Source organism: Uloborus diversus, chromosome 9 (assembly GCF_026930045.1).
Source record: "Uloborus diversus isolate 005 chromosome 9, Udiv.v.3.1, whole genome shotgun sequence".
NCBI lineage: Eukaryota > Metazoa > Arthropoda > Arachnida > Araneae > Uloboridae > Uloborus > Uloborus diversus.
In genome coordinates this window covers 53,155,877-53,180,151 of record NC_072739.1, presented here as the reverse complement: position 1 = coordinate 53,180,151, position 24,275 = coordinate 53,155,877, and the positions used below count along the sequence as shown (strand labels likewise).

Here is a 24,275-nt window from a genome sequence, read left to right as displayed (position 1 = left end):
TTAATGACTATCTATACGACTCCTTGAACCATTAGGTACCAAATCAGCTTGACATCAAGAATAAGAGAGGGGAAATGAATGCAGAAATCCTCAACCCCTCTTTTTGGACCTGAATTTCCATAGATTTTTCTTTCGGTAAAAAAAAAGCTAATTGATTTCTTTCGTTAAGTTATCAATGTTAAGACACTCCACTTAAACCCTCAATTCAGATTAACTTTCCTATATATATATTTTTTAATTAAATTGTAAATCTGGGAGTATGCAGTACAAATAAATTACTATCTATAGTTCATGTCAATTAACTGAGCAATAAAGCGAGATCGAGAAATAAAAATGCCATAAATTGGTTGTATTGTTGATTTGATGTGTCGACACGAAAATTGCTGTATCAATAAATTATAGATTCATGAATCATGTTTTTCTAGGGCCAGGATTCTCATGATCTTTTTTTTTTTTTTTTTCAAATTAAATTTAAGGAAAAAAATCCCCAAAAAGTGGAGTGGAAAAAAACTTAGTTTCTGAGAAATTGAAGCTCTTGCAGATCACGTTTTTTTTTTTTTTTTTTTTTTTTTTTTTTTTTTTTTTTTTTTTTTTTTTTTTTTTTTTTTGAGAAGCGCCACTGTAGTCACCGGTGAGCGATATGATTGTTTCGTTTATTATTCTAACAAATAGAAGTGAAGTTCAAGAAAACCGAAGACTTCTGTACAATGAAAAATGAATAAATACCTCTGTTCAGCAAAGTAATAAAAAACAACAACGTAATCAAAGCGAAAATATTGCATGAGGTTGCAGACACATGTTTTTAGGGTTTTAAGGAACTTCTTTTTCAAAGCAGAAAAGAGTGAGCTTTTGGATGTAAAATCATCCAACAAAAGCGACGAGATGAAATAGTAGACAGCTTAAATAGAAAAAATAGCAAATTTCAAAAACAACCAAGGCAAAATGAAACTTTGAGTCGAAATTTATTACATAGTTTCCTTCAAGAAAAAAAAACATTATGCAATATTTTACTCAAAAAACTCGCAAGTCTTAAAAGAAACCGATAATGAATAAATAAATTAGCAATAAATTGCATTTTAGGCCTTTTCTTTAAATGTAGCAATTAATTCATTACATATCTTTTCACGGAATTTGTTGCTAATTTATTAACTGTCTGTTTCTTTTAATATTTGCGGATCTCTTGGGAAGTTTATTTCTTAACGGTTTTTTCTTGAAGGGAATCAGGTTATAAATTTTGACTCAAAATTTCATTTTGTCATAGTTGTTTTATTAGTTTGTTATTTCTACTACTTAAGCAGTCCACTATCCCAAGTAGTTTCCTTCGTCGGATGACTTTACGCCAAGCTCATTCTTTCCTGCATTGAAGGAGAAGATCCTTGAAACCCCAAAACATGTGTCTGCAACTTCTTGCAATATTTGTGCTTAGATTACATTGTTGTTTATGGTGATTTTGTTCAGTATTTTAAAAACATCAAAACCATTAAATAATTTTTCAAAAAAAATTTTGTTGAAAATTTTGTTTACTTTTCTCTATCAGGTTTCCTTTCACCATGGTGCTGCATTTCTTGACGGGCTGGCTCTTGCTGGGACTATCAACAGGTGATCCGATCGAGTTCGACCCCTTCTTTGCCGCATCTGACACCAGTTACTTCTCTCCCCAAGAAGGACCCTTCGGAGCGTTCTCCGGATTTTCTTTCGGATCTAGCGGTGCGAGATTTGATTCCGATTTTCAAGGTGAAAAAAAAAACTATTAGTTTTATTAAGTGAGTTATGTATTGAAATAAAAGTTGCGAATAAAAGCTCATTACTTCAAAACTGATGGGAGAAATTCGCTCTTGCACTTAGTGTATAATGGCTCGCATCAAAATTAAAATTTTCAACTGCTATTATTATAATTAATATTTTTAACTGTAAATGTTTTATTTCTCTCACTCATATCATTTCTTAATGTGTCTTTTTTGTAAACAATTATTAATTAATTATAACTTTATTTTTTAAATACGAAAAAATATTCTTTAATCATTTCACGAATAATATCGTTTTAATGCAATAAATATCATTAATTCAAGTATTTATTTTTACATTACTTTTTTCGCTTCGTAAAATATCAAAAAAGATTACTTTGGAGACTTCTTTTAACCCCATATCTTTCTCTCTCTCTACATATATGTATATATATCTCCAGTTACTTGAAAAGCTCAATGCCGCTGATTTTTCATAGTATTGTTGCCAACTCTATTGCCTGATATGTAATTTCTCTTCCTTCAGAGTCTCCCAGCTTGCCGGTCTACAGGGACGGCGTGGCGACGCCCCCTCAGGTAACTCTTTCTCGCCTGGAGAAAGACTACAAAGCCCAATTGCATCGCGTGGCCCAAGCGCAGGTTCAGCAGCAGCAGCAGAGAAGACTCCAGCAGTCCTCGAGACAGGGCAGGAAACAGTACCCAGTGTTCCAGTCGGATCCTTACCCATCAGCATCGAACATTGACGAGAGGAAACCAGCAAGGTCCAAGGAAGCAGAGAAGCCCCAAACGACCCTCGGTCCAAACTCCAAACCAGTGGAAGTACACACTGGATTTACACCTATAATCAAAAGCGCTGCTGGGCAGGAGAGAAGGTGAGAAATTGACAGTCATTAGCAACACAGTATAAAATACAGTCGGACCCCGAGTTAACGAATTCATTAAGACCGCAACTTTTATGCGTTAAATCGGAGTTATTCGTAATATTGGGGTGCGAAAAAAATTCATAAAAGAAATTGCACTTACCTTATCTAAAAGCCTTAATAAGCAACTGCACAAAAAAAAATCCATAATTAGAGAGTGTACACTTTTTATTCAGCATTCCTCGACACACTAGTTAATTTGAAATGTTAAAGTACTGAGTAATGTATGTCTGACAATTTCCTTGACACTTGACTCGAAATAGAGTTCTTTCGACTTAATGGAGAGAAGAAAATACTGTGTCATTTACAGCCTGCTGCATGAGAAATGTTTTTACAGTTTCCAGGCCATGTAAGGCATTTAAAAGAGTAAATTTTAATAGGAGTTTAATTAGCGCTTTCTGCATAACATTCGCTATTCATTGGTTGCCCCTCGCCCATCAAATATTGCTGATTCCAAGAAGTTTTTTTTTTTGCTTCAGACAAGTTCGATATATCACTTGAAAAACAATCCAATATTTCCTAACTCAAATTACCAAAAAAAAAATTTTCGGCTGTTAAAATAATTCGTTAATTCGGGGTTTATCATTCGGTAAATAGGAGTTTTGGCCTTCATTTTGGGGGAACCATTTTTCTTTTTCCGGGAAAAAGAAAAATTCGTTAAAACGCGAAATTCGTTAAATAGAGGTTCGTTAAATCGGGGTTCGACTGTATAAGAAATAGTGAATACAACTTCAGCACAAGCACAATAGCAACCGGCAAGGGCCGATACAAGGAAGGAGCAATGGAAGCAATCGCTCCCTCCTTGAGCGGAGGTACAGAAACTCTTCCTCGACATATTTCCTACACTGAAGTTCCAAAAACGGAGACGATATTCAATAAAGTTACAAAAAACAGGGCTCCTGCCCAGAATTTTTTCAGAATTGTTGTCTTGAAAATGTAATTATATCACATTTCTAACGACTTAAGTGATAAGGATCGGAACTTCGTATAAGAAATTTTTCAAAGCTCGTAAAACTCAATTTTAGACGATTTCAAATGATATTAAATGGGATTTGTGGGTGCTGAAGTCCAAAGTTAAAGTTTTGTGAGTTGAAGTCCAAAAAAAAAAGCAATTGTAGGACACCTGTGACGAAATTTAGGTAAGAGAATGGGTTCAGTACGTGATTCCGGAAATTTTTAGAAATGGAAGTTCCAAAAGAAAACAAATACTGAATTTGAAACAATCTTCCGTGATGTTAAAGGGCGGAAGTTGGGGAGCGTATAAAAGGGTAAATATCTAGTAATCAATCGCCCCATTCCTTGAATATTTTCTGGATCTGCCCTTCATTTACATGTTGTACATGGAATCGTTTTTCAATGCGTAAGGTGTTTTGTAATTTCAGAGATTTCAGGATGCCATGCTTATCAACGAACAACATTTACCGACTAAGCACTTCCTCCTCACCTAGCTATATCAGTACCAATTTACTTTCTAAAATCCAGAGTTCTCACACTCTTAAGTACATCCCATGTTGTAAGGACTCTTCCACCAGCAATCGCACCAAACTATCTTCTAAACTAATGAATCACAAATTCATTAGAAAGCAAACTGAGCTTGATAGTGGTAGAGTCCCTACAAAATGGGGCTTGGATTAAGAACACGCAAATTCTTTATGTTTGAAATTAAGTTAGTACTGATTTAAGGAGGGAATGCTATGTAAGTAAATGTTGTTGTTTGATACCATTGCACCCTGAAATCGCTAAAAAATATTTTAATGATATCATGAGTATCAATAATCAAAGCAGACATATTCAAATGTAGCTACTAATTTACGAGGGATGGAGTGTAGTTTTATTTGATTTACTTGCGATAAGAATGTTCATTCCTTTTTTCAACGTTTACTTTTTGAACCTCTTTGAATTCATTAAGATACTTTTAGTGTATTTTTCGGCAAGTTCCATGCATGATATCTTTTGACAGCTATGATTTTGGTTTCCATGTGTTTCAGTTTTGGTTACACCACTGGTTGACAAAGCAATTTCTGGTTTAAATAAATGGGAGCTTTGTCTATGACGTATTGATATTATATATTACTTTATATATTACTTAAAAGTAACGAACGAACGAAAAGCCTCCATATTATGTAACAGAGAACTCAAAATCCTCTACATAATTTAATACTTCTCTAAGTTTTTTTAAATTAAAAACAATTCATGTCTGTAATTGAAGATTTCAGACATTAAATAGTTCAACCACATAAAAATACATTCAATGATATATTATTAGAAAATATATGATTAAATACAACTATAAAACCGATGATATTTGTTATTAAATCTTCCTAATAAATAAAAGAATCTACGCTTAAATATTTTTCTTGTCATTCTGCTATTAAATAATAAATTCCTTTCTTAGGGCTATCTGTAAAGTAAGCATTGATTTAAAAAAAAAAGAAACATGAGAGACTATTTTATCATTCAGACATTCTTCGTAACGGAAAACTAAGTTTTCTATGAAACTGCTGTAGAAAGATGCCGCCAGTAAAGCAGCAACTGTTGAACCCCCCCCCCCTTTTTTTTTTTTTTTTTTGCATCTTCACTGCTGTCAAAGAGCCTTCTTTCAAGTAACGGTACAAGTTCAATAACAAGTGTTAGTCGGAAGGTGCGATTCCGCGCTGCTGTCTCTCAAAAGATTATTCAAAAGTTCGGTTGGGAGGGTTCGATCACCTACTTTGCATCCCCGATTTCACACCTTCTGGTTTCCACTTGTTTTTAAGCTTTAAGTGTTATTTTTGAGGCAGTTGCTTTGATAGCGAAGACGATGCAAAAAAAAGGTGGTTGCCTTTACTGACGGCCTCTATCGCTAAAGAGGGCATAGAAAGGTTGGTTTCCTGCAACGACAAATTATGACTGAAAAATGGTAACAACTGTGTACAAAAAATATTATAAAATGCGCTTTCATGTCAAACTATATTTTCTTTTGAGAAAAATGTTATTCTATGTTTTTTTTTTCAAACAGAGACGTACGTTTCTGACAGTTTTCGTTCAGCAATGGTCAAGAAAAGTTCAGGTACTCCATTTGATTTGAAAGTATCTGACATTGACACTTACCTGGAGATACCTCTTACCTGGAAGATCAACGAGGGACGGTTTTAGGGGTACCCCTTCCAGAACATTTGGTTTAAAGCCATATTACCACTTCTGATATGTTTGATATGTTAGTACTATATATGTATATATAGTACTAACATATCAGGAGAAAGTTGTGGCTTGTTCTGACCTAATTCCCCTTCCCTTCTCATCCATATTGAAATGTAGGTAACTAATGTATAGTGTAAGTATTATATTCTTCTGTAGGTTGAATTCTCAAAGCCTTTCAAGTGCTGTCATCAAAGACATGGAACCGCCCATACTAACTGCTGCTAGCGTACTGTCTTCACGTCCCACACTTTTTAAAGTGTCTGCCAGTGTTCTGTCTTCTGCAAAAGCTCCGGCTCTGCGCTCTTTGAATGAATCTGCGAATGTGGATTTAGCCAAGTCCAGGAAAATAAGCTATTCCCGTTTCTTAGATGATAAGAGCGACAACAAATCTCTAGTATTTTCTGGTGAAAGGCAAGTAAAAGAATTCGCGTCAAATTTACCTAGTAAATAGTAAGATTTTAATAAAATGTTTCGTAAATATTGAAAAAGTTTGAAGTTAAAACTCAATGAATAAAATTTCTGTTATGTGAACCAAACATTTTACTTTCAAATAAAATAGGTTATCCATTGTCATATAAAGCCAACAGTTATAGGTAATTCACCACCAAATTTCCCTCCATCTCAATGATTAGGCTATTGAATGATTCTACATGCTCTGTCTAACCTTCAACATGGACAGCGATTGCCCAAATTTGACAACTTACCTTATTCTGCTACACGGTATCCGGGCTCGGGAAACTAAATAAGCAATACAAGAGTTCAATCAAAATAATTGTATTTTACGTTGCATAACGGAGCTCGACCGAAAAGTATCCGATCCACGTGCGGGAAAATATATTACGAGATGGGATCGGGACCCTAATCTCCCTCAAAGTAGGTTCCTTGGGCCTCCACACGCACGTAGCCCACCGATCCTCCCACTACATAGGACTCTTCTAGGAGGGGCGTTTTTTGGAATGGCCTTTGTGATCGGTATTACCTATTCTGTACTCTCATAACATAATTCTTTGAATATCGTCTTCAATTTCGAAGGCAATCAATAGTGGTTAGGCACCACAAGAAGGCTGTGTTTCGGTTGGAATTCCATCAACTGGGTCTTTGGGTATCCAACAGAACTAAATAGAAAAGATGACCACTATTCCAAAAGAAGCCTCTTCTAGCAGCGTCTTCGGCAATAGAAGGATCCGTGGACTCGAAGTATGTATGGAGGTCCAAGGAGACCTTGGAGGGGATTAGGGTCTCATGATCACTTAGGATCAGGGTCTAGGATCATTTTTAGAGAAGCCTCATAAAATAAAGTTGAATTTCATCCAAAATGTTATGTAAGCTTTTTACTACTGTTGATGTCTAACGTATTTGGATGAGTTCTTTTCATAGTGTCATTTTGTTCTCTTAATCGTTAAGATTTGAAATGCACATAAATCTAAGACCGCTGTTTTCTGTTGTTCTCGACTCATTCTGAAAATGGCATCCATTGCTATAAATTCTAGTCCCCTTCATAGTATAAATGACAACTATGTATCTGGACATTTACAAAGAGAATGATAAATACGAGAAAAGTAAGATATTCCAATTAGTCTACTGTTATATGTAGCGATAAACTCTTCCAGCCAAAGCGGATGTGTGACACAGCAGAATAGTTTACAGTTATTAATTTTTACCAAATACAAAATATAAAGTTTACTTATTTCTTGCTAATTTGAAACCCGGCATCATGAAAACCAATATAAATAGTTATTTCGTAACAATGGATTAATATGCAATTCCTATCTTTTGAGACATTTTTTCATGCATTCTTCAAAGGGAGAATGAATACAGACTTCAGTAATCCTAACACTAATAATTGCAGCATTATTATAACAATAAATAACTAATGACAACTAACCACCTAATAATAGTGATATAATATGACAATAATTTTATATCAATAATTATATAATAATAACAGTAAATTCGTTAAACGGCATTGGGGATAGGGCAGAAGGCTCCTGTGACAAGATTCATTGTTTCAAATCTGGCAAGAGTACGGATAGTATTGATCAGTAGTGCATTTCCCGTCATTTTCAAATGGCTCGAGTTCACATTTTAAGCAACAGCTCTTTCACGGACCCATAGGACATTTCGTGCTCTCAAACCAAATGCTCGTGTAAAGCGCACAAGTTGACCAGTCATTTTAAATTAAAAACCAAAGAGCTAAATACAATAATATGCAGATATCCCCTTTCCTGTGAGATGTACCTTAAAAGTGATGGCGTGGTAGTAGTAGTAAAATGATGTCTTTATAATTAAGAATTATAGTTTACGAAAGATGAACTGTTGTTTTCATATTTCTTGTGGAAAATAAGAAAAGTCAGATATTACTTTCATTACAGCGTTGCGGCCAGAGTGGCCTCTGGATCACAAGTACGCCAACAAGTAATTTCGCCAATTGGCGATGAAGCCAAGTTGGTTGCCAAGAAGACTTTAGACATCAACTGTGACGGAAGCAGAGACTTGGGATGGTGCGAATTAGGAGACAAATACCCAAAGTAAGAATTAAAAAAAAAAAAAAAGAAATTTTAAAACAATTTTTTAGATTTTAATTCTTTTTCCTTTCTTCATTTTCAAATTATGAGAATCAGCCTATAAAAAACGAGTCAGATGCTATAAAATAGATTTTATTCGACATGCTTTAAAAATACTGACCGACATTGTTTAAACACTTATCCGGCTTTACTTGCATAATTCCGTGCTCATAAAAGTCCTTTGACTGCTGCTGGAACCAATTACGCACGCACTCCTTTACTTCATCGTCTGAATGAAATCGTTGTCACCGAAGAGCCTTCTTGAGTTCCCCAAAGATGTGAAAGTCACTTTAGGGATGGATCTCGACTATAAGGGGAATGGTTCAAGACTTCTCACTTAAATTTCTGCAAAAGTTCCTCTGTTGTATTGGCTGTCTGGTCTATATTTGTCGTGCAACAGGATGACAGCACGTGAAAGTTTACCGGTGCCACACACAGCCAATGCAAAAAATGAAATAAGTGGGAAGTCTTGAACCCCCCCCCCTTATAGTCCAGATCTATCCCCATGAGATCCCACATTTTTAGGGACGCACTTCGGAGACAACGATTTCATTCGGACGATGAAGTTTAAGAGTGCGTGAGTAATTTTTTCCAGCATCAGCGGAAGAATTTTTATGAGCACGGAATTATGCGACGAATTTCCCAGTGGGATAAGTGTTTAAACAATTTCTGTCAGTATTTTTGAAAAATGTCAAACAAAATCTGTTATAGCCAGGGCTGTGGAGTCGGAGTCGAAGAGTCGGAGTCTGACTGATTTTGGAATAAAGGAGTCGGAGTCGTTGGAAAACATGCCGACTCCGACTCCGGGCTTCTTTTTTTCTTTCCTTTTCACTGACTCTCCTTGCATTTTTTAAAAATTGATTACCAACTGGTTCGATTACATGTATAAAAAGATACTAATGAGAAAATAACTGCCATTATGGCAATCAGCTAGCTTGAATGCTTACCGAACTTTCTGTAGCCGTCCCCTAGTTTGCTTGCTTTTTAACTTAACTAATAGCAACTGTCAGCAAACGGTTTTGTTGAATAACATTTTCAAGTAATCACTTTCAAATAAAAATAGAAATATAGTGTTTTGTTCTATCTCAGTTTAAAATAGTAAAAGAAACGTAACAAATTAGTAAGTCGACGCCTGTAGCTAAGGTTGAAACGTTTAAGTGTGATCGGCAAATTCAAAGAAGTTCTGGCTCGAAAGCACGAATCCAAAAGATTCGATGAAATAATCTAATGTTTTTTTCTTTATTAAGCCTATTTCTGTAAGCTTGGTTCTCACTAAAAAGTATGTAACAAAATAAGTGTAAAAAATTTCTTGATTACAACACTCAAGAATTGCAGTTAATCTTAAAATCTTCATATTTAGGTTAATTTTAAAGCAGCCAATGAAATTTAAATTAAAAATTTAGCGAAGAAGAAATATAGGTATAGTAAAAGCTATTCGTACAAATTTTTATACCGCCGCGTTTTGTGTAAAATTAGCTCCTGACGCATATGTGCCATATTTTCGTTGAAATTTTATTGATGAAATATAATTTAAAATATATTCGTGAAAATTTTCAGAATTAAAGTATTTATATTTTTTATAAACTCTGAAATTAACTTTGGGTGTCATCTACTAGATGGATGTCTCCAGGGGCAAACCACTCCCTCTCAAGAACTGGGATTTAGAAAAAAAGTTTTTTTTCTCTCAAGTTACAGCTTTCAAAAATTGAAAGCACACGATTTGATCAATATATATTTGTTAAACATTAAAGGGGGGCAAATTACAGATAATCATTTTCAAAATTTTTAAAAGGGATTTTTAAGTCATCTCACTTTTTAACTCGTAACTATTGGAAAGTTTGATTTTTAAATTGAATTTCTAACGTTGTATGACGTCTTGGGTTTACAATAAAAAACAAAATGCTAAATTTTCATAAAAAGGAATTAATATTTCAATCTCTGTTAAGAGGTTTTCCCCCTTCCCTTGAATGGAGAGAGGGAGTTTAAAAAATACAATTAAAAAAATTAAAAAAAAAATCCGGAGTTGGAGTCAGAGTCGGGCGTTTCAAAATCCAGGAGTCGGAGTCGGGGTCGGAGTCGGCCATTTTCCTTCCGACTCCGCAGCCCTGGTTATAGCCTCTGCCATCTACTCGTTACTTATTGACTGACCCTAATTAAATATCACATTTTTTATTTGTTACCTTTATGTGTTGTTTTTGTTTGTTATGCATGTGTAATCGCTCAAGAGTCATGACATTACAATACTCGCGCGTTTACAAAGGAAATGTAACGAATCTGCTTTAAGTCTGGAACAAGGAGGTTTGATATCACCCGTTTACATACAACACACAGTTGAGCAATACTAATTCTGAACCATCCCATTTTCCACCTGGTAAGGAGTGGGTCGAAAATTTTGCATGCAATAATGCATTCTCTCGCCCCCCCCCCCCTGATGGGTATGTGTTTTTTTTTTTTTTTTGAGCAATCACATTGCTTATTGTTCTCACTTGACGATTTTGATGTTCATATGATTTTATTTTCCCCCCGCTTCCTTCTGCAGCACTGCCGTCGACCGGCCGCTCCCGATGCTGCTCCTCCAGAGAAAACATTCTCCAGTTTGCGCCCATATCCTACACACACTCGCATACATACACACACCTACGCACACACACATACCCACACACTCATGCCTGCACACAGACACAAACACACACGCCTACATAGACATACTTGTGATTGCGAAAAACATAATTTGAATTCCAGATGTCAAAATTGATTTTTTTTTTTTTAGTGCAGTTTGCAAATGCTGCATTGAGCCAGTGTTTTAGTCAAGGTAAGCGGGCTTCACAACTCCTGAGACAGGGTAGTTAATGATTACCCAGCGAGTGGCTTCGACGCGTCTTCAACGCATACGCGTCGAAGCCACTCCAACAGAAATAACATTCAGTTCTCGGAAATGTTAGAGATATGTTGAATGTATGCAATGAAAAAGAAAATAGTTTTATCACATGAACTGCAAAGCATACAAAGAGTGACTTTTTGGGAAAATACAGATTTCAAAAGCATGATGAACAACTGAGGTATATTGAAGGAGCGGAATGTACTACAGGGTGTTGAACAACTGATGATACAAAAGTTAGTAGTTACTATTTGCAAAGTTGAACACGATCAGATGCTCCTGAGCATTAGATACATCGGGCAGATGCTAGATACATCTATTTTTCACACCAATAAAATAATAAATTTAAAAAAAAAAAAAAAACTTTTAAATACTCCAAATTAATTTGAATTTTGAAATTTTGAATTCAAATTATGTTTTTCGCAATCACGAGTTGCGACAGGACCCTACTCATTGATTACTAGCCCACTCGCTTGTTTCTAGAAACGGTTCCTGTCCCTGCTCATGGGCGGTTACGTGTGTATAGTTGGGTATGTGTAGGCTTGTGTGTGTGTGCGTACACCTGTGAGTATGCACGCTGGAGTGTGTGTATGTGTGTAAAGGCGCGTGTGTGAGTGTGTATGAGTGTGCGTGTGTGTAGGACATGGACGCCACCGACCAGGAGCAGCGGCTACCGGGAGGAGTCGCGCCTGCAGAGGACGGTGGGGGTGTTAAAAAGGAACCTAACATCAAGGACGGTCAAATGAAAACAATTAGCAATCGTGATTGCTCAAAAAAAAAATAAAAATCCCGAAAAAATTGCAAAAGTTAGTAGGTATAAAACGTTTAAAATTATTTTACATAAATTGCACTATCTTTTTACATGAAGCTTACTACCGAAATAAATATATTTATAGCATATTTTTAAAAAAAAAATAAACGCTTTAAACGAACTGTTGTAACAATCATTATGTCTTTTTTTTCACAGAAAATACGTTGATCAAGTCCTATCTTCTTGTCAGGATGTGATTCAAAGGATGCACGTAGAAGTTCCGCATAGCTTCGAAAAACTTTCGGACAACTCGAATTTTAAGGCGGAGCTTGATAACAGGTAAGATAACAAGCTGGATCCACACATTGTTGTTTATCTACGGGAAAGGAGGAAAGAAGGAAATGATGAAAGAAAAAAAATCTTAACACAATCATTCATATTCTTATTTATTTATTCATCATAAAAAAGTGATTACATCTTGGGAGGAATTTTGAAATGACTTTAGTATAAGTTGGGTAAGGGTTTCCACTTTCGACTTTTTTTTCCGCGGGTCACAGATTTTCCCTATTCTTCAAAAAAAAAAGGGGGAGGGGAGGGGGGAGCAGAATGTGCTTTTTACTTCATTAAAGATTAATAATTTCCTAAAAGGTTTAGACATCGAATTTTACATATTTTCCGAAGCACTATTTTCCTCACTCGATAGAACAAAAGTTAAAGGTTATTCTATATGTAAGGCGATTCTAAAAAACGAGCACAAAATGACATGGCAGATCAGTCATACAACAAGATCAAAAATCGCATAGGTACGTAAAGCTGACGCGTTACAAGCACACAAAGTCATAAACTACTCTATACAAAACATGTCATAAATTCATTACACAAAGAGAATTTTACACCACTTTTCAGTTTTTAAGAAAGGTTTAAAGTGGTTGTTGAAATTTGTGGCCTACACCTGTAATACACGCGTCGCAATAAAAGAGCCCTCACTGTCGCAAAAACGAGCCATTTTGACAAAGTTTCAGCGATCGTTTCGACTTTGTATTAAGAGCTACTACAGGCCGTAACTTTTAACAGTTGCTCTAAACTTTTCTTAAAAATTGAAATGTGTAAAATCTCCCTCGTGAAATGAATCTTTGACCTGTTTTGCATCCATCAGTTTCAGGCTATGTGTGCATGTAGAGCGTCAGCATTGCGATTGCAACCCTCTGTTCCTAATGCGATTTTTTATCCTTGTAGTATAATTGATCTGCCATGTCATTTTCGCCACGTTTTTTGAATCACCCTGTACATTGAACTTCAATCGCGATCATCGGTGATCAAGCAACAACCTTTACAGTAGAGGGGCAATTTTTTTTTTGCTTCAGACATCACAAGCGATGTGTGATTTCTGAAGCAACACATTTTGTTCATTACTTTTTAATGATGTATTTCAGATGTCACACGTGGGACAAAAATGGCAGCTTTATCGTTGAATGGCCGATACAACCAAGTAGCTTTTTATGGCTGGTCCCTGAAACTTTTCAGGATTAAATACCATATTTTTTTTAGCAATGTTTCAGCATGTTGTGTGTTTATAAAGGAATTGGGGCGAGTAGAAGTTGGTGGCCATGTTGTTTTGGTGACATCTGTCTAACCTGTTGTTTATTTTTCAGTCACTCATGCCAAATCACCATGGCAAGTTACACAACTGAGCAGCGCGTCTAAATGATAAAACTTGAAATGTCAAAAGTATTTGTGCCAGCGTTGTGCCTTTCACCCATTTTACGGCGGATGAGGTAGAGCCCTATACAACTGTACATGGGATGACGCGAAACGACACGCCAGGGATCAGGTGGCAATTTAGCAAACAAAAATGCGTTAATTCAAATATGCATTGTATGTTTTATGTTCTCTTTAAATAACTGAAAAAAAAGTTTCTTTATGTTGTAGAGAAGTCAATTAAGAAATAATAAATGAAATAGGAAAATTATTTTATCCTTTTGGGAGGGACCCGAGCCCCCCGCCCCCCCCCAAAAAAAAAATCCGCTACAATAGGTGGTGAGAAGTGTACCACAAATCTTTTTATAGAAAGAACCTGTGAGCATTTCAGTTTGCTTAGAAAACTGTATTTCATTGCGGAGCACCACTTTAATACAACTTTATGAATCCAGGATCATAGGTTCACCATTCTCATATCAAACTCCCACACGTATCCAAACATATTCTTTTGATTTTACCGAATGTCTGGAACAAAAAACATTAAAAAAAACTGAACAGTAACTTAGGATTAGTTAATAAACTAAAATTTATTAATAACAAATACTTAATTAAAGTACCACAAAGCACGAGAATTAATGTATTTACGTTCCTCATAAAAATAAAACAGGAAGCAATAGTCATTATAGAACAATTTATGTTCACATACAGTTCGATTTTGCAGGAAAAGAAGGAGAGAAAATAAATATTTTTTTCAGTTGCTAAATCTGAAATTATTGTTATCTTTGCTTGGAATTATTTTACGTACAACATACACATTAGGATTATAGTCAATCAAAAAAACTCAAGGGAGATGGAAGTGATCCGGACTAAAGCCCTGGATCCTTCTTTAGTCCGGACGCCCTAGACCCTCCCCTAGTGTGCGCCACTGACGCCGATATATGGGAATGATGAAATTTAATGGGCCTAAATGTTAAGGATTTTTTCCTCAAAAATGTTAAATTTTAAAAAGTAAACTAATTTTTTTCTTCAATTTAATTAGATTACAATGTTTGAATTAGTAAGAATAAAATGTTAAAATTTTTTTTTAAATAAAGATGTGCATTATGTCATTCGCAACTCCAGAGCTCGAATACGCTACCTTGCGGAAATTAATAATACTAAAGAAAAAGGTAAAACACTCCATTCCACATGTTTTCTTTGGGGTAAATTACAGGCTTCAGATAGTTTATGATGTAATATAATTTCAGAAGAATAGAAAAGAAAGTTTCCCACAAACACGATGAAAAATTACTGTTATTCACTAAGCGTCAAAGCAAGTTATAAGTTACGTCATTTGTTTGTTTCACCTCTTTCATCCGCCATTAGACAGTGGCTGCCGCGCCCCCTATAGTCTATTGGAGTTGCAAATTATTTCTTCTACAATTTTACTTATTCACGGTTGTTATAAATAATGTCTAATATGCAAATTCGAGGCAATTTTATTTATTCATTCATTTATTCTTTTGCCTTTTGTACTAACGGAGGGAGTTCAACTGTATCAGGTCCCAATAAACTGCAACACTTTGTTTTTGACTAAAGACTTAACAAGCATTGATGAGTGCATTTATTTCCATCTGCAGCAGCAGCCAGAGATCAGCGAGGGAGCGCGGGAACCACGACGCTTGGTCTTGGGCAGCTTATTTCCACCAAGGATCATTGTGTGACGCAGAGACGGGCTTTTTGAGGCCAGAAACCGCCAAGGATTCTTCTGGGAAATGGAACATCATCGTGCAGACTGATGCCATCAAGCAAAGAGTTCCCATCGAAATGTGCAGGTGTGTGTCTCTCCGATGCTTCATTTAATTGTGCAAAACATCTTTTTTGAGCACAGTTCAGTAGTTATGGGCAGGCAATGACGAATTGCCCTATGTATCCCCAGGGTCTGATTTAAGTGTAAGCCTATGACTTAGGGCCCCCAAAAAGTTACGAACTTTAATTTAAAAAAAAAAAATTTTTTAACATATTCAATTGTTTTATCTATAAAATGTTTCTAAATATTTTTTATCCCAATGTAAGTTCAAAAATTTGATTGTTATTGCTGGCTCTGTTTTAATAAGGTTTATGAGTTTAATGGGAAAACTAACTCTCACCCACGGAGTGAGACAATTATCAGATGTGACATCTAGCACAAGAGAAGACTGCTCACATATCCCACCATGTTAGTACGGAGCTCTCGATCACTGCTTATGGCATTTATTTTATTTCTGTTAATTTACAATATTGCAAGATTTTTGAATCTTTTGTAATTGTTTATTTATGTAAATTTTATATTACAAATACGTTGATTAAGAAATTAAGTAACTTCAGAACTTCCTTATAAGACGACTATATGACTATGCATGGCAGCCTACAGCCACGCAAATGCCAAAGGTCAAGAGAACAAGGGTCAAACAAGGGAGGGGATCTATCTCCAAAAAATCAACGGCGCAGACTGCACCATTTTTTAGGGGGGGGGGCAGGAGTATATCTTTTTTTATTTGGAGTGTGTGCCATTGCTCTTGGGGGATGGAAATCTGCAACGACAAAAAGATGTGGTATTGAATACGTTCTTCGTTTGTGCAATTCAAGGGGGCCCAAAAGTCTATTGTGCTTACAGTCCTAAAATTTCTAAATCAGGCCCTGTTTATCCCCACTTGATCAAATTATGTGCTATCTTGTTTTGGAAGCTGAACTAAAATGCACAGCTTCAAAATCGTAGTTGGAGTCCCGCGTCCTATTCAGTGGTGTAGTTGCAACAAGAAATATGAAGGGACATTTACAGATACTGGCATAAGTTAATGATATAAAAAAAAGCGAGCTGGTGCATTTGAAAAAATAAATATCTAGGGGGATAGGCGGAACACCAACTACGATTTTGAAGCTGTGCATTTCAGTTCAGCTTCCAAAATAAGAAAACACATTATACAAATGAGAACTCCAGAATTTAGATACTTAAAATATCACTTTAGCTTGTTATTTAGAAAATATATATATATATATATATATATATATATATATATGTATATTTTTTTTGTCAAATCCATGGGAGAATTTCAACAGTTTTATTTTTTAAATACTTCGAAATAACAAATGACATTCCCAGAGGCGTAGCTAGACCCGACTTTCGAGGGGGGGTTACTTATTTTATATATATATATATATATATATATATATAAATCTCGTGTCTCGTGTCACGATGTTTGTTCGGGGTAAACTCCGAAACTATTCAACCGATTTTTCTCAAATTTCATATCTATGTGTCATTTGGTCCAACTTAAAAGATAGGATAGTTTTTATAATTTTTTATTGCAAATTTCATATTAATTATGCAATAATAGTGTGAATTAATTGTTTAGTTCTGATTATTCTTAATAGATGGCGGTGTAAGTTAATTAATCGATGTAACTCTAACATCGTATGACTTACTGCTAAAAACACCATGATAAAAAAAACTCAGAAATATTGCTTGGAATTTCCATATAACGGTTCAGGATATTACAGGTTATTATTTACTTCCTGATAAAATCAACTATATTTTTCGAAACGTTTCCTTGAATTGCTACAAATTGCAGATTTCACACCGTTGTGAATTCTTTACCAGTATCAAGATTGACTAAACGTATTTAATAGGTGTATCGGTATCGGAGCGATTACGGTTCGTCCTGATTGACTCAACACCCAATGAGTGCGAAAAGATATTTGGATCCCGAAGCTTTGTCGGAGTTGCAGAGGAGTTACATTCTAGATACTTGCTTGAGCGTCTGTCATCGTGTTGGCAATGCGTGCATTAATGCTTTGAGAGCTTTCTTAGAAAAGCAGGAAGGTTCCAGGCTATAATATTAAACCTTTGTTACGCTTCTCTGAAGGTGTCAGAATCATAACTGCCTTTAACCAAGAAGACTACTGAATTCTTCAAAAATATTCCAGGTTAATTTTAGGTAGGTTAATGAATTTAAACGGAAAACAATTATTTTCTTTATTTTGTTCCCCAAGAGATTTTTAATATCATTAATTCTTGCAAAGATACGTTCGCAACAGAAAATTGCAGTGACAATTGCATCGTCAGGCATTGCTGCTACTTTTTTTAGATGGTAGACGAACAGCAGATTCAGCTTTAAAGTTGCCTATTAGATATTTATAACAAACAAAGCGCAATGTGTAACATTAAAGGAAAAAAATCGCGGAATGGCTGTAGTGTTGCAAGCGAGTGAAATTAAAATTTGGGATAAGTGTACTATGGCTCATAAGTAAAAGCATTCATTCGAAGCACATCATAGGATTGTGAGAGATTTGAACGGCAACGATAAACTTTTAGGCGAAATTGTCTGAATACTGTCTGGGGACTTCCGGCAGACATAACCAGTTATTACGATGAAATCAACGCATTTTTAAAACAATCGTTTTTATTGCGTAATGTCGAGATAATGCGATTGACCATGAACATGCGAGTGTAAACGCAAAATAATCTAATCCCACAAGTATTTTCTAAGCAATTACTGGGTATTGGAAACGGTGAAATTGAACTGTATCAAGATATACAGTACAACAAATAGCCAATTTCTACACCGCCGTTGAGACGAAAAGTGAACTAATTGAGAGTCTATTCCCAGATAAAATTAATTTTTTTAAAAATCATAATTGCCTGTGTAATCGCACTGGTTTTGTAGCAGTTTTGTTTTCGGTAAACATTCCCGAACAGACAGGAATATTTGTGGATTGTCAATTGCCGACTGTCAAATACATATCCCGATGCATGTCGCAAATTGTGTTTATTGGTCGCACAAAGTCATTGGGAGTTGACAATTTCTAATGCAGGTTTGACATAAGGAGAAACAGTGTTCGTCAACTGTTTAAAACAATTTTGACGACATACTATCCAACACAATCATCATTTTTTAAGGAGAAACTATATAACTTTCACGTTTGAAGACGTATTTCATAAAGTTTAACAAACACACAAATGTCCAAATCCAGACTTTACACTAGAGATGAATATGAAGCTTTAGTTTTAACTGAAGGTTTTTGCGTTTCAATTTCAAATTTGCCACTTAGTTATTATGATATGCCGTCACTTGATAGTTGGGCCACCGACTTAGTTAACACTGATTTGCAACGTATAACAACAGAGCAATAACGCTGTCTTAGTTACAATTATTGCGAATAATGAGCCATTACTGAAGGCTGGAAAAAAAAAAAAGCTCCCGATTGATGCTGAACAAGCTTATACAGTTGTCGATGAAAACAAAGCAGTAAACATTCCAACTGAATTTTTTAATTCCCTGGATACACCAGGAATGCGACTACACGATTTCCGGCTGAAAATTGGCTTAACAATTTATTCTTTTTCGCGATTTAAACCCACCTAAATTACGCAACGGTACACGCTTCTTCACAAAAATGCAACAATTTTGACGGGAAAGTTTAAAGGAGAAATGTTTGTGTTGCCACGTATTCCATTAATAGCGTCATAATTTTCAAACACATTTCAAAGGCTTCAATTTTTGATTCGTTTAGCTTTTGCAAAGACCATAAATAGATCTCAAGAACAAACAATGTTTTCTTTCAGTTTGGACTTGAAAGATAAATATTTCTCTCTGGGCAACCATATATCGCCTACTCACAAGTGGAAAGTTATCATACTTTTCGTATTAGCGAAAGACTGGTTAAGCAAGAACATCGTGCACAACTTAGTGCTTAGACAGTTTTCAGTTTTCAAATAACAGAAACAATAGTTCAAAGTCAATGTTATCTACTTCATTGAAAAAATTTAATTTTTATATGTTTTTAATTTAGTTTGTGTATTTTGTAAAAAAGTTATTGAAGGTGAATAAAATGTAGTGTAGAATCTAAAAGTGTACGGTGGTTTACGCTTAGTTTCTACATTCGGTTATTTTACAATCAGTTTCGATATTTACTACCACTTTCAAGTTATTTTTGCTTTTTTTTTTTTTGCCAAAATCATACTTACAAAATTTACTAAGCGTAAGTATAGTGCTTTTTCCATAGAAAATTTAGTAATTGCTTACTGAATTCAATAAGTAATTTCTTCAGCTTGCATGTAAAAAAAAAAAAAAAAAAAAAAAAGAAAAGAAAATCCGAAACGTTACTGAGTAAAAATTTTCGATACTTGCTTGCAGTTCTGGCTAAGTTTTGGCTATGTTTGTATTACTGCTTATAGAAGTCCCTTAATAAATCAGAAAGGTGCTAAGCTTTTTTTTATCCCTTCCTATGTTTACACTAAAGTTCTAGAAACACGACTAGCTTCAAACGAGAAGATCTTCGAATTTTTCAAGAGGCTTCCGAGATAATTTCAGGAAGGTTATTAACTTTTATCGGAAAACTTTTCGGGTTTTGGCATGACATGTTACTGGCAGAAATTGGCCACATCAGCTGCCCATAATTTTTCAGGAACATTTATGAATCGTTTTTACATTGAATCACGCCCATTATCAATCTCATATATTTTAAAATCGGCTATTATTCTAAGCTCTATTAAAAATATTTATTTGACTATATCAAAATAATGAGTAAAAGTTCATTTTTATCCAAGTTTTTTGCCACAGCAACGCGTGGCTGGGTCAGCTAGTATATATATATATATATATATGTGTATATCTATATACAGTGGCGGATACAAAGGGAGGGTCATAGGGAGGATTAAGACCCCCCCCCCCTCCAACCGTCAACAATATTATCCATCCACATTGTGAACAAACAGTTTTTGAATAAAATGCAAACGATTTCAGTAGTCTTTTCAATTCATTAAGTATTTTTTTTAAAGTAAATATTTGAAATATTGATTCCTTTCATTGCTTATGAAATTAATTAGTAGCTTTATGCTTTACTAACTGCTTTATTGGCTGATTTGGTGCTTTTTTTTTGCCTCCCAAGCAATTTCGGAAATTTTCGTACCCAAAACCACAGGTTCACTCTTGGGGGGGGGGGGGTAGTCATTCTTCCACATGTGAACCCCACCCCTAAAATGATATTCTGTATCCGCCCCTGTATATATATATATATATATATATATATATATATATATATATGTATATATATATATATATATATATATATATATATACAGTAAACTCCCGATTATCCGCGGATTAGGTTGCACGATAACCGCAGATAAGCGAAACCGCGGATAATCCGAATTATAGGTCAAAAACGATACTAGTGTATACAATAGCTAAAAAATAGGAATAAAATTCACACATTCAGAAAAGTAATAGCTAAAAATAATAATTGATTGTAAAAATGTATGAAAAAGCTAAAAACAAACAATAACACAATCATAAGTCATCCCCGTTGAAGAAAAAAAAATTTTAAAAGACCCGCGGATAATCCGAGTCGCAGATAATCCGACCGCCGATAATCGGGAGTTTACTGTATATATATATATATATATATATATATATATATATATATATATATATATATATATATATATATATATATGTATATATGTATATATATATCCCTCCTTGATAAAGTGTTGGTCCTGGGTTCACCTTTTTCATTTTCTATTTTGATGTTCTTGCTTTTTTCATTTGTATTTTGTCTGTTTGTGTGAATATATATATATATATATATATATATATATATATATATATATATATATATATATATATATATATATATATATGTGTGTGTGTGTGTGTGTGTGTGTGAGTGTGTGTGCATATAAACTTTTTTAGTATTAACAAAATAAGAGGGAGGTGAATCTTACATACTTTGGAATGGAGTGCCTCAAGTCCGAAACTTGTGTCAAACAAAACAAAAGCAAAGAAATTTTTAAAGAGATTTTTTAGAAGAAGAGTAAAGGGGTGAAATTCATAGGTTGGATATTTAAGATGAACATTTCAAGTTCATGGTTAATGATCATTCAAGTTAAAAGCCATTTCACTCTGTTATCTGGATTAGTACTGTTCTTTGGTTGCTCTCTTCCTTAAAATTGCGATTCCTTAGAAAACCGAAATGATACGAGTAAAAAGAAAGTATAAGATTTTTTCTACTAACTAAACTAATACAGAGGAGTTTTAATCAACAACCCACAATGTCTTTAGTATCAATTTCAAATTTTCACCATCGTATTCCAAATTTCTATAACGTTTCTTAAAGCCCTCGTATCTCAAAACCTCTATCTCGATTTTTTTTCTTTCCTGTGAAATTCGAAATATACAGATTCGACTGTATGCAATATTCCCACTGCGCCACTCATAAAATTAAACATATTTAACAATTTGCGGAATGAATGACGAAGAAGGGCTACATATACGTGGATTTAACAAATCAATCTCATTTCTAAAGCGAAGTGTCAAATTTCAGTCAATTATCAAAAATTGTCGCAGCAGAGGGAGGCATCTTTATGCTTGAGGGTCACTCATGTAGCAGATTATCAATGTCATTGGGAGGGGGGGGGGACGAAGTGAATTTTTGACCTTTGTTACTCAGAAAAATGTCGTTTTGATTTTTTTCTTTTTCTTTTTTTTTCTTTCTCTTCTCTTTTCTCTTTCTCTTTTTTTTTGAGACAAACATTTCAGGGGGGGTTTTGTCCCCAAAACCCCCCCCTTAGCTACGCCCCTGGACATTCCCTTCCTATTTGTTTTGCAGCCATTTTAGTTTTGAAAGAAAAAATAAAGCAAAGGTGTTAAGATCTAAATAATAATATCGACAATTAAGATTTCTTAAATTTATTTTACCAGGAAAGCAAATGGGCCATGCAAGAAGACGACAAATTGCGGATTGAAAAGTCAATGTTTGCAGAAGTACAACTACCATTTATTGATGAGCTTGAATCCTACCCAAAAGCATGACTGCCCCTTCATGAAACTCTACAGATTCCCTTCTGCCTGTGTCTGCCACGTAGAGTGAAGCAAAAAAGTGTCAGCCTGTCTTTCAAAACAATGAATAATCTGTTCTACAAACACGTGGAACTTAGACTTTGCTTGAGCATTGAATGGATAGCTTTGACAAAGCAAAACGTATACTAGATGTGAAATAAGTAATTCAGCCATCAGATCTAATAATTATTTCGTCTATTTTGAGAACGGTTTTCCAGCTCCTGAAATGTCTATCACTATGTCACACAAAAATTTGAAACTTTTTTACTCTTTTCATAAAATATTACTGAAAATTGTAAATATCTAAAACAAAGAAATATCTTTGCCAATTTATAAGTTAAATAAAAATAAATTATTTTAAATATAATCAATTACATTAAGAATATAGGCAAGTTGAAGTAATTACTTAAAATTTACCTCACGAGAACCCACCGTCTCTTTTCCTTCAGTAATTTTAATTACACAAGGAAAAAATCATACGATTTCATCAAATTGCCTTTCTCATAATATATTTATTGATAAATTATAATTCATGACTGCTTGTAAAGCCCTATCGGTTTAACACTAGAAAGACGGAGGGGCCTGTGTGGCCCCTCGTGTAGTTTGTTGTTTAATAACTCGGATAATATCTAACGGAACCTAATGGAATTTTCTGACTTTTCATTATATGACACTATTTGAATGCTTGTTTAATCATTTAATCATTCGCCCCATAGTACTGTTAATATTGATCCTTATACCTAGAAAGACGAGAGGGGCCACAGTGGCCCCTAAGCATTTTGACAATTAAAAAATTAATTTTTTTCCTTTCTCCTAATTGTTGTAGCATAAAAAAATTGCCATTCACTCTAGTTTAACCTGTAACTTCCTCTTTATGCAGCCGGTTGGATATCCAAATGCTATAAACAGTACCGACTGCTTACCATCCTAACGGTGGCCATTGCTCTTAGAAAGGAAAACTATTTCAACCTTTTGCCCAGTATAGAGAGAAAAACTAAAAATAATTAAGTACTAAGCTTTTATTTAGTCATGAAAGAAGGTGTATCAGGCATGTGGACTCCCTCAGGGAGAATTTTTAAAAGAATTCACTCCAAAAATGGGTAGGGGCCACACTGTCCCCTTCAGTCTTTCTAGGTATACAGAAAATGTCAGTCGTTCTAGAGTTAAAAGTTCCGAGTAACTTAGGGTTAACGTCTTTTTTTTTATTAATAATCATTAGCTAATATGTTGAAAGTAATAAAATAAAAAGGGTAAACTTTTAGCTTCTTGTACAGGTGCTTAATTTCAAGCAAGAAACAGATAGTTGCTCAATTTTGAAAACTTTAAAGGTGCAACTGTGAACCTAGTCTTCTGCTGGAACCCTTTTCCACTTAATTCTTGCCTTGCAGTATAGATCTACTCTTGAAGAAAAAAACCCAATGCAGAATTTCGCACCAATTGTCTCAAAGAGATTCTAACCATATAATTTAGCTAACTAACTAGAATGCAATTTCAAAACTTGATTCTAAAATATGGCAACCTTATAGTGAAAAATAATGTTTACTTATGTGAACTCAAAAATGGTACAATGAAACCCGTTTAAGTTGACCACTTGCAATGCCGTACTTTAGCGTTCAACTAAGACTGGTGATCAACATATAGTTTGAAAAAGGTATAAGTTTAATTTTTGTACCTGACAAAG

General features: G+C 34.7%; 1 protein-coding gene across 1 annotated transcript; it reads left to right on the top strand.

Annotated features, from left to right (window-relative positions):
* Positions 1–1,550: 1,550 nt before the first annotated feature.
* Positions 1,551–22,625, top strand: LOC129230214 (uncharacterized). Its single transcript, XM_054864616.1, has 7 exons — positions 1,551–1,734; positions 2,269–2,614; positions 5,999–6,253; positions 8,215–8,370; positions 12,252–12,374; positions 15,359–15,547; positions 22,457–22,625. Exons 1-7 carry the CDS (start codon positions 1,551–1,553, stop codon positions 22,623–22,625), a joined length of 1,422 nt encoding a protein of 473 aa, XP_054720591.1.
* Positions 22,626–24,275: the final 1,650 nt, after the last annotated feature.